This window comes from Pongo pygmaeus, chromosome 9, assembly GCF_028885625.2.
Source record: "Pongo pygmaeus isolate AG05252 chromosome 9, NHGRI_mPonPyg2-v2.0_pri, whole genome shotgun sequence".
In the NCBI taxonomy this organism is placed as follows: Eukaryota; Metazoa; Chordata; class Mammalia; order Primates; family Hominidae; genus Pongo; species Pongo pygmaeus.
This window is the reverse complement of record NC_072382.2, coordinates 57,954,854-57,971,628: the sequence shown is the minus strand read 5'-3', so window position 1 is coordinate 57,971,628 and position 16,775 is coordinate 57,954,854. Positions and strand designations below refer to the sequence as shown.

The 16,775-nt window shown below is 39.5% G+C and overlaps 1 protein-coding gene across 1 annotated transcript; it reads left to right on the top strand.

Moving 5' to 3' along the window:
• The first annotated feature begins 7,372 nt into the window (after positions 1-7,372).
• On the top strand, positions 7,373-8,815 carry LOC129008069 (mas-related G-protein coupled receptor member X3-like). Its single transcript, XM_054439818.2, has one exon. It carries the CDS (start codon positions 7,792-7,794, stop codon positions 8,758-8,760), a length of 969 nt encoding a protein of 322 aa, XP_054295793.2. The 5' UTR covers positions 7,373-7,791; the 3' UTR covers positions 8,761-8,815.
• The last annotated feature ends 7,960 nt before the right edge of the window (positions 8,816-16,775 follow it).

The following is a 16,775-nucleotide window of genomic DNA, read 5'->3' as shown; positions in this document are numbered from 1 at the left end:
GGAGAAAATTTTTGCAACCTGCTCATCTGACAAAGGGCTAATATCCAGAATCTACAATGAACTCAAACAAATTTACAAGAAAAAAACAAACAACCCCATCAAAAAGTGGGCAAAGGATATGAACAGACACTTCTCAAAAGAAGACATTCATGCAGCCAAAAAACACATGAAAAAATGCTCATCATCACTGGTCATCAGAAAAATGCAAATCAAAACCACAACAAGATACCATCTCACACCAGTCAGAATGGCGATCATTAAAAAGTCAGGAAACAACAGGTGCTGGAGAGGATGTGGAGAAATAGGAACACTTTTATACTGTTGGTGGGACTGTAAACTAGTTCAACCATTGTGGAAGTCAGTGTGGTGATTCCTCAGGGATCTAGAACTAGAAATACCATTTGACCCAGCCATCCCATTACTGGGTATATACCCAAAGGATTATAAATCATGCTGCTATAAAGACACATGCACACATATGTTTATTGTGGCACTATTCACAATAGCAAAGACTTGGAACCAACCCAAATGTCCAACAATGATAGACTGGATTAAGAAAATGTGGCACATATACACCATGGAATACTATGCAGCCATAAAAAATGATGAGTTCATGCATGTCCTTTGTAGGGACATGGATGAAACTGGAAACCATCATTCTCAGCAAACTATCGCAAGGACAAAAAACCAAACACCGCATGTTCTCACTCATAGGTGGGAATTGAACAATGAGAACACATGGACACGGGAAGGGGAACATCACACACGTTGTGCACATATACTAAAACTTAAAGTATAATAACAATAAAATTAAAAAAAAGAAATATAAAACAACATTGAAAAAAAAAAGAGGTCAAACTGTAACTGTTCACTGATGATATGATTGTATACCTAGAAATCCCTAAAGACTCATCCAGAAAGCTCCTAGAATTGATACATAAACTCAGCGAAGTTTCAGGATACAAAATCAGGTACACAAATCAGTAGCTCTGCTATACAGCAACAGTGACCAAGCTGAGAAATAAATCAGGAATGCAAACACTTTTGCAATAGCTGTAAAAAAAAAAAAAAAAAAAAATACTTAGGAATACACCTACCCAAGAGATGAAAGACCTCTACAAGGAAAACTACAAAACACTGCTGACATCACAGATGACACAAACAAGTGGAAACACATCCCATGCTCATGGATGGGTATAATCAATATTGTGAAAATGACCATACTGCCAAAAGCAATCTACAAATTCAATGCAATTCCCACCAAAATATCATCATCATTCTTGACAGAACTAGAAATAACAATTCTAAAATTCATGTAGAACAACAACAACAACAAAAAGCTGCATAGCCAAACCAAGACTAAGCAAAAAGAACAAATCTGGAGGCATCACATGACCTGTCTTCAAACTATACTACAAGGCTATAGTCACCAAAACAGCATGGCACTGGCATAAAACTAGGCACATACACCAATGGAAAAGAAGAGAGAATCCAGAAATAAAGCCAAATACTTAGAGCCAACTGATTTTTGACAAAGCTAACAAAAACATAAAGTGGGGAAAAGACATCCTAATTAACAAATGTTACTAAGATAATTGGCAAGCCACGTATAGAAGAATGAAGCTGGATCCTCGTCTCTTACCTTATACAAAAATCAGCTCAAGATGGATCAAAGACTTAAATCTAAGATCTAAAACCATAAAAATTCTAGAAGATGACATTAGAAAAATCCTTTTAGACATTCGCTTAGGCAGACTTCATGACCAAGGACCCAAAAGTAAATGCAACAGCAACAAAAAGAAATAGATGACACTTAATTAAACTAAAAAGCTTTTGCACAGCAAAAGCAATCATCAGCAGACAAACAGACAATCCACTGAGTGAGAGAAAATCTTCAGAAACTTTGCATCTGACAAAGTACTAATACCCAGAATCTACAAGGAACTCAAACAAATCAGCAAGAAGAAAGCAAACAATCCCATCAAAAAGTGGGCTAAACACATGAATAGACAATTCTCAAAAGAAGATATACAAATGGCCAAGAAACATAGGAAAAATGCTTAACATCACTAATGATCATGGGAATGCAAATAAAAACCGTAATGTGATACAATCTTACTCCTGCAAGAATGGCCATAATTTAAAAATCTAAAAATAATAGACATTTGTGGGGATGTGGTGATAAAGGAACACTTTTGCACTGCTGGTGGGAATAGAAATTAGCACAACCACTATGAAAAACAGTGTGGAAATTTCTTAAAGAACTAAAAGTGGACCTACCATTTGATCCAGCAATCCCATTAAATATATATATTTCATATACTGTGGAATCCTACTCAGCTAAGAAAAGGAATAAAATAATGGCATTCAAAGCAACCTAGATGGAATTGGAGACCATTATTCTAAGTAAGGTAACTCAGAAATGGAAAACCAAATATCATATGTTCTCACTTACAAGTGGGAGCTAAGCTGTGAGGATGCAAAGACAGATTAATATAATGAACTTTGGGGACTTAGGGGGAAGGACTGAAGAGGGGTGAGGGATAAAAGACTACAAATGGCTGCAGTGTACACTGCTTAGGTGATGGGTGCACCAAAACCTCCGAAGTTACCACTAAACTACTTATCCATGTAACCAAACACCACCTGTTCCCCAAAAATCAATTGAAATAAAAATAATAATAATAAATGATTTAATTTCAAAGAACTTTTAAAAAGTTTACTGTTCAGAGTTGATAATAATAAAAGAAATAAGAATGAAAAGTGTAGCAAGTGGTAGCCTCTGGACAATGGGAGTCGAGATTTTCACCTTGCATACACTTCTCTAGCATTTGGAAAGAAAGTATACACATTAATATATCACCACTATAATAAAGAAAACCCAAAAAAATGGTGTCAGGCCATTGCCAGACTTGAATGATCCTATGATCTACTTATTTCTTTAGTTATAAAGCCTCATAATGAAAGTTCCCATTGCTTAATGTGATACCTAGGCCCATAATTGATTTTTAAAATCAGGACAGCAATTACTTACAGGAAGTTGAACAAGATGGGATGTAATGGGAGAGGCTTATATGTATTGGATATGGGACAGAGACCAAGAATCATCTCAGTTAGGATTTATGTCTCAAACACCTCTGGCCTCTGATTTGTCCATAGTCCTCCTACAGGAAATAACAAGGCTGTCCAGCATCTTCATAAGCCTGGATTGCTCACCAGATTTCATTTCAACTCCTGTAGGCATCTCCTGAATTAAGCAACACAGAAAAGTCCTCTGAAGTCACTGAATCCCAGAAAGGCTCTCTACCTTTAGCACAAGGGAGGTCTTCCACACTGAACAAAAGAAGGAACAATAAGGGTAAGTACCAAGAACTGTCTTCTTCCATAGTCAGTTATGGTTTTTGCTATAAGATCACGTCCCTGTGCTTCCACCTTGGTGCTACATGCAGGGGGTCATTAGCTTGTTTCAGGGAAAGACAGGAGACATGAAGCTTCCTTTTGGAAACTGAGTGCTGCCAACCCAGACTGTGTGAGTTCCACATGGGCTGCTCCCCTCCCACTTCTGGTTTACCTCCCCATATCACCTCCTTCATTCCAATCATTCAATCTGCCCTCTTGGAGAGACTGCTGCCTCTTACATTTATTTAAGGAGCAAGGGGACATGAAGACATTTCTTCTCAGAATTGAACTGCTGTAGAAGCAGGTTTTGTTGTTTTACTTACTTTTCAAATTTATTCTTTGCCTATCTGGAAAGGTTCAAGGAAGATACAGGTGGTCCAAACTGAAATAATTAAGGAGTGTTTCATGAGGAAAGTATTTACAAAGATGCACAGGGTTAAGGGAAAGAGATGAGGCATGGGAAAGCACCCTAAGCAGCAATACATAGGGGAGCACTACTTCCTCCCCTAGGCTGAAAGGTACAGGGAAGGCGCGATTACCATTGTCGCCATAGCCATAGCTGGAACCATAGGGGTGGGAGAGCACCAGCAGGCAGGTGGAGAAGCCCTGCACGGCCAACACACAGCCACACAGGCTGATATGCTTTGGATCTGTGTTCCCACCCAAATCTCATGTTGATTGTAATTCCCAATGTTGGAGGGAGGGCCTGGTGGGGATGATTATTAGATCATGGGGATGGTTTCGCATGAATGTTTTAACACCATCCCCCTTTGGAACTGTTGTTATGATACTGATGGGTTCTCATGAAATCTAGTTGTTTATACGCATGTGGCACCTCCTCCCGCTCTATCTTGTTGCTGCTCTCACCATGTAAGATTCCTCGCTCCCATTTTGCCTTCCACAGTGATTGGAAGCTTCCTAAGGCCTCTGCTGAAGCAAAAGCTGCTATGCTTCCTGTACAGCCTGTAGGGCCATGAGCCAATTAAACCTGTTTTCTTCATAAATTTCCCAGTCTCAGGTATTTCTTTATAGCAATTCGAGAATGAACTAATACACAGGCAGAGAGCCAGGAGGTGGAAATCCCAAGGTGCTCTCCTGCTGTCTTCCAGTCTCATCCAGGTGTCTCCCAGTGTCTCAATTCCACTAGAAACTGGAATTAAAAAGAATCTCACTGATGTGTTACATAGAAGCCACTCTCTTAGGAAGTCAAACAGGATAGAGAAGAATGGAAAGCAAATCCTCATAGCAAATGAGACTATCCCTCTCTCCCTCTTATATCCTCCTAATTCCTGAGCCTTTCTCTGTCTAAAGGTGATTGATTGCTGTCTCATTTCAGCTCTATCAGACTACTTTAATGTTTGGCATGTCTTTCTCTACTGTCACTTTTATGCGGAAATGTTTGCATTTGTCAAAAATGCATACAAAATAAAATGTAATTTTAAAAAGAGAACATATTTATTTTGTTTAGAATATAAGTTTGGCTGCTCTAATAATGACATGAAGTGGAAATATCTTGAACAAGAACTTATAGTGATGCCTGTGAGTCACTATGTTCTGAATCTGCAGATTCAACGAACCACAGGTGGAAACTATTCCAAAAATAAGGGTATGATGGAGTTGTGTATGTACTGAACAGGTACAAACTTGTTTGTCCTTGTCATTATTTCAAAAAAAAATACAATATAACAAGAATTTACATAGCATTAGCATTTTGTCAGTTATTCAAAATAACTTAAAATGATTTAATGTATCTGAGAGAAAGTGCATAGGCTATATACAAATACCACATATAAGGAAATTGAGCATCTGCAGATTTTGGTGTGTGCTGGGGTTCTAGAAAAAATCCCCTATGAATACCCAGGAATGATGTATTCAGAATTCCAAAAATTGCTGCTCCCCAGTCCCTAGAGAATGGCCCCCATTCTTGTGATCCTACATGGTTCCCAGTGACATTAGCATTCCAGCCTTATGGAAAAGGACAAGGGGAAGGAGAGGCTTTGCTCCTTCTATTGATCCCATAAGCCAGGACTTGCTTACATCACTTTTATGATTCTTCCGCTTAACAGCACCTGGCCATGTGACGTTATCCAGCATCAAGGAAAAGTGGGATGTGGGTCCATGTGCTGCTTTTAATCTCTCAGAACTGTTATGTGACCAAAGAGGAAAATGAAAATTGGGGCAACCTAGCAGTCTCCTCACCCCTGACTGTCTCTGTTTCTGTGCTCACATCAAGATTTTTCAGGAACTCCTCAGAAATAATAAATGATGGGGCAGAGAACAGAACTGGAGTCTCATGCAGGGCTCCAGGGACCAGGGGCTGGTATTGGGCCTGCTCTTCGTGTTGTGAACTCAGGAAAACCCTTTAATTCTCTAGACCTTGGCTTCAGCTTATGTTATATGAGGATAATATCATAGATGGTCTTTAAGGAACACATGATGAATGTTGGTGATACTACACTGAAAAAGACAAGTATGGCTTAGTCCTATGAAGCTTTGGGTTTCATGAGGAAGACAAATACATCATACCCTAAATATAGATGGACAATGTGTTTAGTGCCCTGAGTGTGGATAACAGAGGTTCTCCTTTTCTTCCCATTTCCTATCTGGGACAATCAAGGCTGTGGCAGCTTGTCTCTCTAAGAGAGCTCATGATGGATGCACTCACTCCTGATGCTCCTCTGTGTTCTCAGAGGAGGGTGCATCTTCTTTCCACCTGGATGCCTCCTGCCCCTGTGCATCCTCAGGATTCCAGAGCAAATGTGACCTCTGCTAGCAAAAAGGAACTCCTGAATTTATTCCTGAATGGTGTTCACTCACCTCTACTTTGTTCCCTCTTTGATTTGCTTCTCTTTCTCTATCTGGAGTTTGCTTTAGTTTTTTTCTCAACTCACAATTTTGACTACCAACTTGGATTTAACTTGAGAATCACTCCTCTGCTTTACTCCCTCTAACATGTATAATCGACACAGGGTGGTGCTGGCTATAAAGGGCTGCTCCAAGACTGGATTGTGAGTCAGGCTGCTGGGCTCAAATCATACTATATAATATATAACCCCCGGGACAAATAACTCCATCTCTTTGTGCCCAATTTCATTATCTACTATACAGGAATAATACTAATTCTTACCTCCTAGGCTCTTCAAATGATTAAAAGAGACAATACCTTATAAACTCTCAATAAGCTGCTGTTATTCTCCCAGATTAGACCTAGTCCTCATTCTCCAGTTGAAATCTGCATGAATATCTTCTTTAGACTCCAAGCTCTACACCTCTCCTATTTCCCCTCATGGACTCCTCTCACACAAATGTTTGCATCAGCAAAGAAATGCTACCAAAGATCTCCTGAAAGAGAGAATGAAATAGGTTTATATTGTTTATGCTCAGCAGAACACTTAGTAGTCCCCCATAGATATTCCAACACTTCAATTACCTCCATCAGTTGCACTCAGACCTTATCTTCACTTTTTCCTCTGCTCTGTTGCTGAGCATATCAGATTAGACACAGACCAAACCCAAACATTGTGTACAGGAATGCTTCTAGGTGTTCAGCAAAGCCACACTGAGTCCTCATTTCAAAGGTACATCAGTGGTCAATTTCAGGTTTGGAGCACACATCAGTAATTTTTCTCAACACAGATAGAGCTGTCCACAAATAGAATTCTGATGAATTAAATTTTCTTCATCTAATTAAATATGTGTGTTCTAATGCCTTACATTGTGCTTTCATTTTTATTTTCCATTTCGCCCAAATCTACCATTACCATTAGGCTCCTCATGCATGCATTCATTCATTGAATGAATGTTTATGAAGAGCACAGTGTGCTGCTGATGGAAATAGGCACTGGGAGTATAAAATGTAAAATGTGATCCTCTCTGCAATGACTGACACACTGAGTTCTCACCCACCAGGCCCAGTCATTTGCACACTTAGCGAAGGTCACATTTTCCTCTGGTTCATAGTGCATGGTCTTCTTTCCTGTCCATGGATGACCAGTCCTGGTCATGAGGGTGTCACAACAACCTCTTTGTGTATCTGAATTCCTCCACCTGAGAGAAAATGTCAGGCCTAAGATACAGTAATGTTTGGGTCCACAGCCCTGGCTGCTTCAGTGCGGGTGTTTTTATCCTAATGTTATTCCCATGTCAGTACAGAACTTGTGTGGCAGTAGAGAGAGGTCAGGCTTCAGAGTCAGCAAGAACTGGATTTCAAACTGCATTTGAGGACCCCCACCTTTTGACAGGTGACTTATTCTCTGCGAGTCTCTGATCTCTCCTCTTTAAATGAGGACAGTAAATCCCACATGGCAGGGTGGTGGGGAGAATCAGAGATCATACAGCTGGTGATCACATCTGGTTTGTGTTCCCAGGGTCATCAGACTAGGGTTTCTGAGTATGGATCCAACTATCCCAGTCTTGGGTACAGAACTGACCCCAGTCAATGGACGTGAGGAGACTCCTTGCTACAATCAGACCCTGATCCTTACGGTGCTGACGTGCATCATTTCCCTTGTGGGGCTGACAGGAAATGCGGTTGTGCTCTGGCTCCTGGGCTTCCGCATGCGCAGGAACGCTGTCTCCATCTACATCCTCAACCTGGCCGCGGCAGACTTCCTCTTCCTCAGCGGAAGCATTATATCTTCCCCATTACGCATCATCAATATCCTCCATCCTTTCTTCAAAATCGTCAATCCTGTGATGGCCTTTTCCCACCTTACAGGCCTGAGCATGCTGAGCGCCATCAGCACCGAGCGCTGCCTGTCCGTCCTGTGGCCCATCTGGTACCGCTGCCGCCGCCCCACACACCTGTCAGCGGTCGTGTGTGTCCTGCTCTGGGCCTTGTCCCTGCTGCGGAGCATCCTGGACTGGATGTTCTGTGGCTTCCTGTTTAGCGATGCTGATTCTGTTTCGTGTCAAACAACAAATGTCATTACAATCGCGTGGCTGATTTTTTTATGTGTGGTTCTCTGTGGGTCCAGCCTGGTCCTGCTGGTCAGGATCCTCTGTGGATCCCGGAAGATGCCGCTGACCAGGCTGTGCGTGACCATCCTGCTCACAGTGCTGGTCTTCCTCCTCTGCGGCCTGCCATTAGGCATTCTGTGGGCCCTAAATTACAGGATCCACCCGGATTTTAAATTCTTATATTGTCATGTTTATCTGGTTTGCTGGCTCCTGTCCTCTCTTAACAGCAGTGCCAACCCCATCATTTACTTCTTCGTGGGCTCCTTTAGGCAGCGTCAAAATAGGCAGAACCTGAAGCTGGTTCTCCAGAGGGCTCTGCAGGACACGCCTGAGGTGGATGAAGGTGGAGGGCGGCTTCCTGAGGAAACCCTGGAGCTGTCAGGAAGCAGACTGGGGCCATGAGGAAGAGCCTCTGCCCTGTCAGTCAGACGGGACTTTGAGAGCAACACCGCCCTGCCACCCTTAACAATTATAGGCGTTTTTCTTAGCGTTGTGCCTCAGATATGTCTCAGTGGTTCCTCAAGGTCTTCAAATAGATGTTTATCTAACCTGGCAGTTCCAGTTTTCAGCCATGGAAAGCATTAGTCTGACAGTACAATGTTTAGATTCTCCTTGATATTACCGACACATTTTCCTTGTTATCTTACACCGAATCTTTCCTACTGAATACTTTTTCTGCAATTTACATTGTATTGAAAGGAGTTCCTGTTCAAAACCCTAAAACTCTTCTTTACACTTGTTTCCTACCTGATAGTATTAAAAAGGAAGATTCCTTATTAATCTCTCAGACTATGTTCTCCTGAAAATTATGTTCCCTTCTATGACTGGAGGCATTACTGAAGTTGGAAGCTTGATTCTTAATAAGTGAATTCTGCTACCTCTAAATTCCACTGAATTCTCAGCTATAAAGCAAAATAATGTCCTTAGAGACAGACTCTGTCTTCATAAAAACACTCTCACAAATTGGTTTTATGAAAAGTCCTCTGCTGTCATTTGTCCACAGCATGGTGACAAGTTGGCCTTGGTTTCTAGTAAAGACAACCAAGGCCCTTCCCCTTGAGAACTGGTTAAGTTTTTATTTAGCTCTTCCTGGACTAATGGACCAGTGAGGAGCCTATAAATATGTCCCACCAGTTCCATTTTGGCCATTGGAAACCTCAATATTGGTTTCAAAGTGGAAATTATCTTGAAAACCATTTACTATTTATTTACACAGTGTTTCAGTTGCAGGAGAATTCTCCATACTTCCAGATTTTGTACAAATTGCTCTGGCTGTAACTTTCAGTTAGTTTTATGGCTGTTAACATGAGAAGCAAGACTAAAAATGTCTGACCTTTCCATGCTAATCTCAATTATAGTACCTGGATAGTAACTTACAGTTGGTACAGAATTCTAATATATGCTGTGACATAGATGAACCCGGAAACATTGTGCTATGTAAAATAAGCCAGACACCAAAGAACAATATTATAAGTTCAAATTCTATGAGGTATCCAAACTAGGAAATTCGCAAACACAGAAAATAAATTAGGAGGATCCTGGTGCTGGATGATAGAGAAAATGTGTAGCCATTGTTTAATGAGCACAGAACTTCTGTGTGGAATGATGAAAAGCTCTTAAAAGGGACAGTTGTTAACAGTTACAACTTATTGTGAATGTACTTAATAATATTGAATTGTATAATTAAAATGGTTAAAGTTGTAAAATGTATGTTAGGTAAATTTTACCACAATTAAAAACATTTAATTATAGAAACAGGATCGGTACAAAATTCAGAATTATGCTCCACCAGTGGCTATCTCTTCCACAGATAACTCAAGCAGACAGAAGAGATTATCAAGAGAAAATGTGACATCACAGCAGGCTCTGTGCTGCTCACAGGCTAGTGAGGCTGCCCCTCACTCAGATTGACCCTCACTGTGAGGAGCTGACATACGCAATTTGAGTATGCAGGAGACAGTACAAAGGAGTTATGAAAGCAATAAAAAGGTATATAGTTTTCAACTTGTCCAACCAAATTTATTGGTGACTCTTATCACACTGTTCACAATGTTGAACTCAGGTCCTCTGAGTCCAGACCCATTACTCTTCCAGGTCCAGCACTCTGCTGATGCTGAATCCTATCCGTCCACCCTCAATTTCCTAATGCCATAGTAGGACATAACTGTGGGTGAGGGTTTCCTGCAGGTCAAAGGAAGCAGGAAAAGGAAGCAGGTCAAAGGAAGCAGGAAAGCAGTGTTTTCAGCCAATGTTCTGGGCCAGAAGCTTTGATGTGATGTCTTTAGTTCAGACTGAGGGTTATTGAGAGAGCCCACTCTGGGAGTCTGTGATATCAATTATACAGTTTTGGCTAAAGATGTTGTTTATCATGAGGAATTCTGTAGAGAATTTTCACCTGGCAATTGAATCAAATAACGTTGGTTCTCACCTCAGACACTGCTTATTTTGATGTCAGTGACATTCTTTTTCTTTTGATGGAAGAAAACTTCAACTTCATGAAGGTTTAGATTCTGTCCCTGAAGCCCCATTCTGAACTCACTTGGCCTCACACATTGCTCTACTACAGCACTTACAACAGTGTCCTTTAAATATTTGTCCTCATATCTTTCTCTTCAACCGCACCCTGACATCTTTAAGAGCAGAGAACATGTCTTTGAATTTCTAGTGCAACAGACTAGGTGTGAAATTTAGAAGAGTCTCAGTAACTATTTTTCTCAAGCAGCTCCCACCTGAAAATCACAGGTTTGTCCAGCATCTTGCAAAGGCTGGCTCAGTCACCAGGTCTCACTGGAACTCCTACAGGCACCTCCCACTCAACAGAGTGTCCCCTGCAGTTGGTTGTTCTGAGGAACAGCTGTTCCCCTTCATTGCAGGTCTATTCACTGCCTCTGGGAAGAAGAACGGAGGGGATGCGGGAGTCTGCTCATGAGCTGCCTTCTTCGCAAGGTCAATGATATCATATCCTCTCGGTTCTATGTCGAGGAAGAGCATGCAGGACATCCAGAAGTGTTCTCCAGAAAGTGAGAAATGATATGAAAATCTCTCATGGCACTTTTTGGGAGCTGCCATTCATGACTATTTTTTAGGCATGAATTCAACAAACATTCAAACCTAATTCATCAAGCACTATGCTAATTCTACATAAAAGCAAACACCTTTCAAATAAGTCTCTCACTAATACATTCCATCTCTATAACCAATCCTTTCCACTTCATGAATAAAATAAATTGATGGATGCTGAGCAAATGCTGAGCCTTTGTGGCCATTCACTGATGCTCTAGTACACCTGGGCTCAAGGGCACTGAGTCATCAGCCTCACAAGAATCAATTAGATCTGTTTCCTGTCCTGCTTTTGCCAATTAGGCTTGTCAATATAATTACCTAATTTATCAAAATACACTACAAATCAATGAAATACAAGTATGAAAGAAGAATTGCGGTTTCCATACAAACTGATGTGAATGCTTAAAGGGACAATAAAAGCAGGTTCCAAAATTATTGTTAGTTTAATAGGTGTTCTGCCAACTCTATAAGATTAAACAAAAATGAACAATATTGAACAATACCCTCAGAGAGAATGCTATGCATCTGATGCTAAGATCTACACTTAGACTAATCCACACTGCAAATCATAGACAATGATTGATAGATATGCTTTCAGCAAGATAGAGTAGAATTCTATTTGCTGAACCCCACACAAAGGAGTGTTCTGTAGTCCAGTTCTATTATAGTGAATGAATTCTAGGTAAAAATGAAATATTCATGTTACAAACATATCCTTGTTTATGAATACATCCTTTTTTATGAACACTGATTAACAGACATTTTCAATTAACCTATCCACTTACATTCCTGAATATATCATTAAGTGGGCTTTTCATAACAGTATCTCTCACTTATTCTACTGTTTATTGTATAAATACATACTGAGCATCTTCTATTCTCTAACTTGCATGCCAGACACTTAGGAGTCAAAGTAAACACACCTACATTCACAGAGCTCACAGCCTGTGAAGGAAGGACACTAGTGCAGGAAAGACTGCCTCCCAATGTGACACATGCTATCCAAGAGTTGTATTTGTGGCTCAAGGGTGCTCAGAGGAGAGGGTATCTAAAAATTCCAAGTTATCTTGCTGCCATCCTGAAGAGGAATGCCACACCCAAGCACTCAGCTGAAGCAGGACAATATGATTTTAATAAATTAGAGAACGTTCACCAGGTGGCTGCTCATGCAAGACAACAATCTCAGCAACGGTTTTATAATGATGACATCAAAAGATTAATAGGCTGAATCTTACAACAGCCCTCAGTCAATAGTCCAACATCACACCAATGCTCAATTCCTGAAAAGATTGTTAAGAGACCCTGCAGGTGCTTAGGTCACAGGCATTGCAGAACTATCTACCACCATTACCCTGTGTTCCAGCAGTACAAGCCCTTGCCTCCAGGCAAAACCAAATCAGCATCTAGAAATCACCGGATAGGTAGGGAAGCAGAATGTGCAAGTGCTAGAATGGGAAGAACACCTGACCTGGTTTCAGGGATTTGGGATTCTCAAGCTGACTGCATGGCCAGCGTGGGTCACATGCTCATTCCAGGCAAACCAAGCAGATAGTGAGGTTATGGGATTGCCCCAGTCTGAAACTGTGCCACTTGTGCATTTGTGCTCAGGTATCTCTTTTCAGAATATGTATGTAAGGTGTGACTTTACCATAACCATGGACTGAAGATAACTACTGTTGTGATTCTGGCAGCCTAAGAAATTCACGTATCTACACAGTGACTATAATCACAGTAAGCATATGTTCTTCTCACCTATGTGGCAGCGACCTAGAATCTGAAGAGACTGCTGTGATGCTTGTTCTGTATGATGGTGTGGTATCAGTTGGGCACCATTATTGTCAATGTACCAATACTGACTATAGATATAGATGGCATTTGTTTGCTGTTATCTAACAACAACAGCAGAGTATAGAAGAAGAAATCTCAATGCTCATGCCCATCATATTGTTCCAGTTGTTCTGAAACTTTGCAGGATGCAAACACAGGGAAGGAGAGCAGAGACAGAGCAGATCTCATTCCTGAGTGTGTATGTAGAAGTGAGTGAATCATGGAAGGCTTCGTGTAATAGGTAGAATTTTAACTGATGACTACAATTTACCCAGCATTATTATTATTATAATACCCTCCGTAAATTCTGCCAATCACCTCAATTTTTATATTGGGGAAGGAGAGATAAATAGGATCTGGACAGATGGAAATGGGAGAAGAGATAATTTACAGTGGCACTGTTAATAAAAGCATAGAGTTTTTTAGGGAATGGTGAATAATTCATTCATGAGTTTTATTCCTTGTGTCACCCCATGTATTTGGTCATGGTGGCAAGATCCCTGTTAAATAGACGGAAAGATATAGTTTTTTTCAGACAAACAAATACTGAGAGAATTTGCCACTACCAAGCCAGCACTACAAGAACTGCTAAAAGGAGCTCTAAATCAGGAAATACAACATCAAAATACAACCTCCTTAAAGCCTAAATCTTACAGGGCCTATAAAACAATAACACAATGAAAAAAAAACAATGTATTAACACAACAACTAGCATGATGAATAGAATAGTATCACACATCTCAATACTAATATTGAATGTAAATGGCCTAAATATTCCACATAAAAGATACAGAATGTCAGAATGGATAAGAATTCACCAAACAAGTATCTGCTGTCTTCGAGAGATTCACCTAACACATAAGGACTCACATAAACTTAAGGTAAAGGGTTGGTAAAAGACATACCACGCAAATATATACCAAAAGTGAGCAGGAGTAACTATTCTTATATCAGACAAAACAAACTACTTTAAAGCAACAACAATGAAAAAAAAGGGGGGACATTATATAATGATAAAAGGATGAGTCCAACAGGAAAATATCATAATCCTAAATATATATATATATGTATATATATACCTAACACTGTCACTCTTAAATTTATAAAACAATTACTAATAGACCTAAGAAATGAGATAGACGGCAACACAATAATAATAGTGGACTTCAATACTCCACTGAAAGCACTAGACAAGTCATCAAGACAGAAAGTCAACAAAGAAACAACGGACTTAAACTATACCCTACAACAAAAGGACTTAACAGATATTTACAGAACATTCCATCCAACAACCACAGAATATACATTCTATTCAACAGCACATGGAACTTTCTTCAAGATAGACCATATGATAGGCCATGAAACAAGTCTCAATAAATTTAAGAAAATTGAAATTATATCAAGTATCCTTTCAGACCACAGTGGAATAAAATTGGAAATCAACTCCAAAAGGAATCCTCAAAACCATGAAAATATAAGGAAATTAAATAATCTACTCCTGAATGATATTTGGGTCAACAATGAAATCAAGAAGGAAATTTAAAAATTCTTTGAAATGAGTGATAATAGTGACATAACCTATCAACACCTCTGGGATAAAGCAAAGTGGTGCTAAGAGGAAAGTTCACAGCATTAAATGCCTACATCAAAAAGTCTGAAAGAGCACAAATAGACAACCTAAGATCACACCTCAAGGAACTAGAGAAACAAGAACAAACCAAAGCCAAACCACACAGAAGAAAAAAAGAAAAAGAAACATTAGAGCAGAACTAAATGAAATTGAAACAACACCACCACCACCAACAACAACAACAAAAAAAAAACAAAGATAAATGTAACAAAAAGCTGGTTCTTTGAAAACATAAACAAAATTGATAGACCATTAGTGAGATTAACCAAGAAAAGAAGAGAGAAGATCCAAATAAGCTCAATTAGAAATGAAACATGAGATATTACAACCAATACCACAGAAATTCAAAAGATCATTCAAGGCTACTATGAGCACTTTTACACACACAAATTAGAAAACCTAGAGGAGATGGACAAACTCCTGGAGATTAAAATAGGAAGAAATAGAAACTCTGAACAGACTAGTAACAGGCAGCAAGATTGAAATGGTAATTTGAAAATTGCAATCAAAAAAAGTCTAGGACCAGACAGATTTACAGCTGAATTCTATCAGACATTCAAAGAAGAATTGGTGCCAATCCTATTGACACTATTCCAAAAGATAGAGAAAGAGGGAATCCTCCCTAAATCATTCTATGAAGCCAGTATCACCCAAATACCAAAACCAAGAAAGAGCATAACAAAAAAAGAAAACTACAGACCAATATTCTTGATGAATACAGATGCAGAAATCCTCAACAAAATACTAGCTAACCAAATCCAACAGCATATCGAAAAGATAATCCAGCATGATCAAATGGGTTTCATACCAGGGATACAGGGATAGGTTAACATACACAAGTAAATAAATGTGACAAATCACATAAACAGAATTAAAAACAAAAATCATATGATCATCTCAATAGACACAGAAAAGCATTTGACAAAATCTAGCATCCCTTTATGATAAAAAGCCTCAGCAAACTCAGCATAGAAGGGACATACCTTAACATAATAAAAACTATCTATGACAAACCACACAGCCAACATTATACTCAATGGGGAAAAGTTGAAAGCATTCCACCTGAGAACTGAAACAAGATAAGGATGCCCATTTACACCACTTCTATTCAACATAGTACTGGAAGTCCTAGCAAGAGCAATTAGACAAGAGAAATAAATAAAAGGCATTCAAATCAGTAAAGAGGAAGACAAACTGCCATCGTTCACCAATGATATGATTGTATACCTAGAAAACCCTGAAGACTCAATCAAAAGCTTCTAGATCTGATAAATGAATTCAGTAAAGTTTCATGATACAAAGTCAAAGTACGCAAATCAGTAGCACTGCTATACACCAAAAGTGACCAAGCTGAGAATCAAATCAAGAACTCAACCCCTTTTACAATAGCTGCAAAAAAATAAAATAAAATACTTAGGAACATATCTAACCAAGGATGTGAAAAACCTCTGCAAAGAGAACTGCAAAACACTGCTGAAAGAAATTATAGATGACACAGACAAATGGAAACACATCCCATGCTCATGGATGGGTAGAATCAATATTGTGAAAATGACCACACTTCCAAGAGCAATCTACAAATTCAACGTAATTCCCATCAAGATACCATCATCATTCTTCACAGAACTAGAAAAAACAATCCTAAAATTCATATGGAACCAAAAAAGAACCTGCATAACCAAAGCAAGACTAAGCAAAAAGAACAAATCTGGAGGCGTCACATTACCCGACTTCAAACTATAAGGCTATAGTCACCAAAACCCATGGTACTGGTATAAAAATAGGCGTATAGACCAATGGAACAGAATAGAGAACCCAGAAATAAACCCAAATACTTACAGCCAACTGATCTTCAACAAAGCAAGCAAAAAAATAAAGTGGGGAAAGGACATCCTTT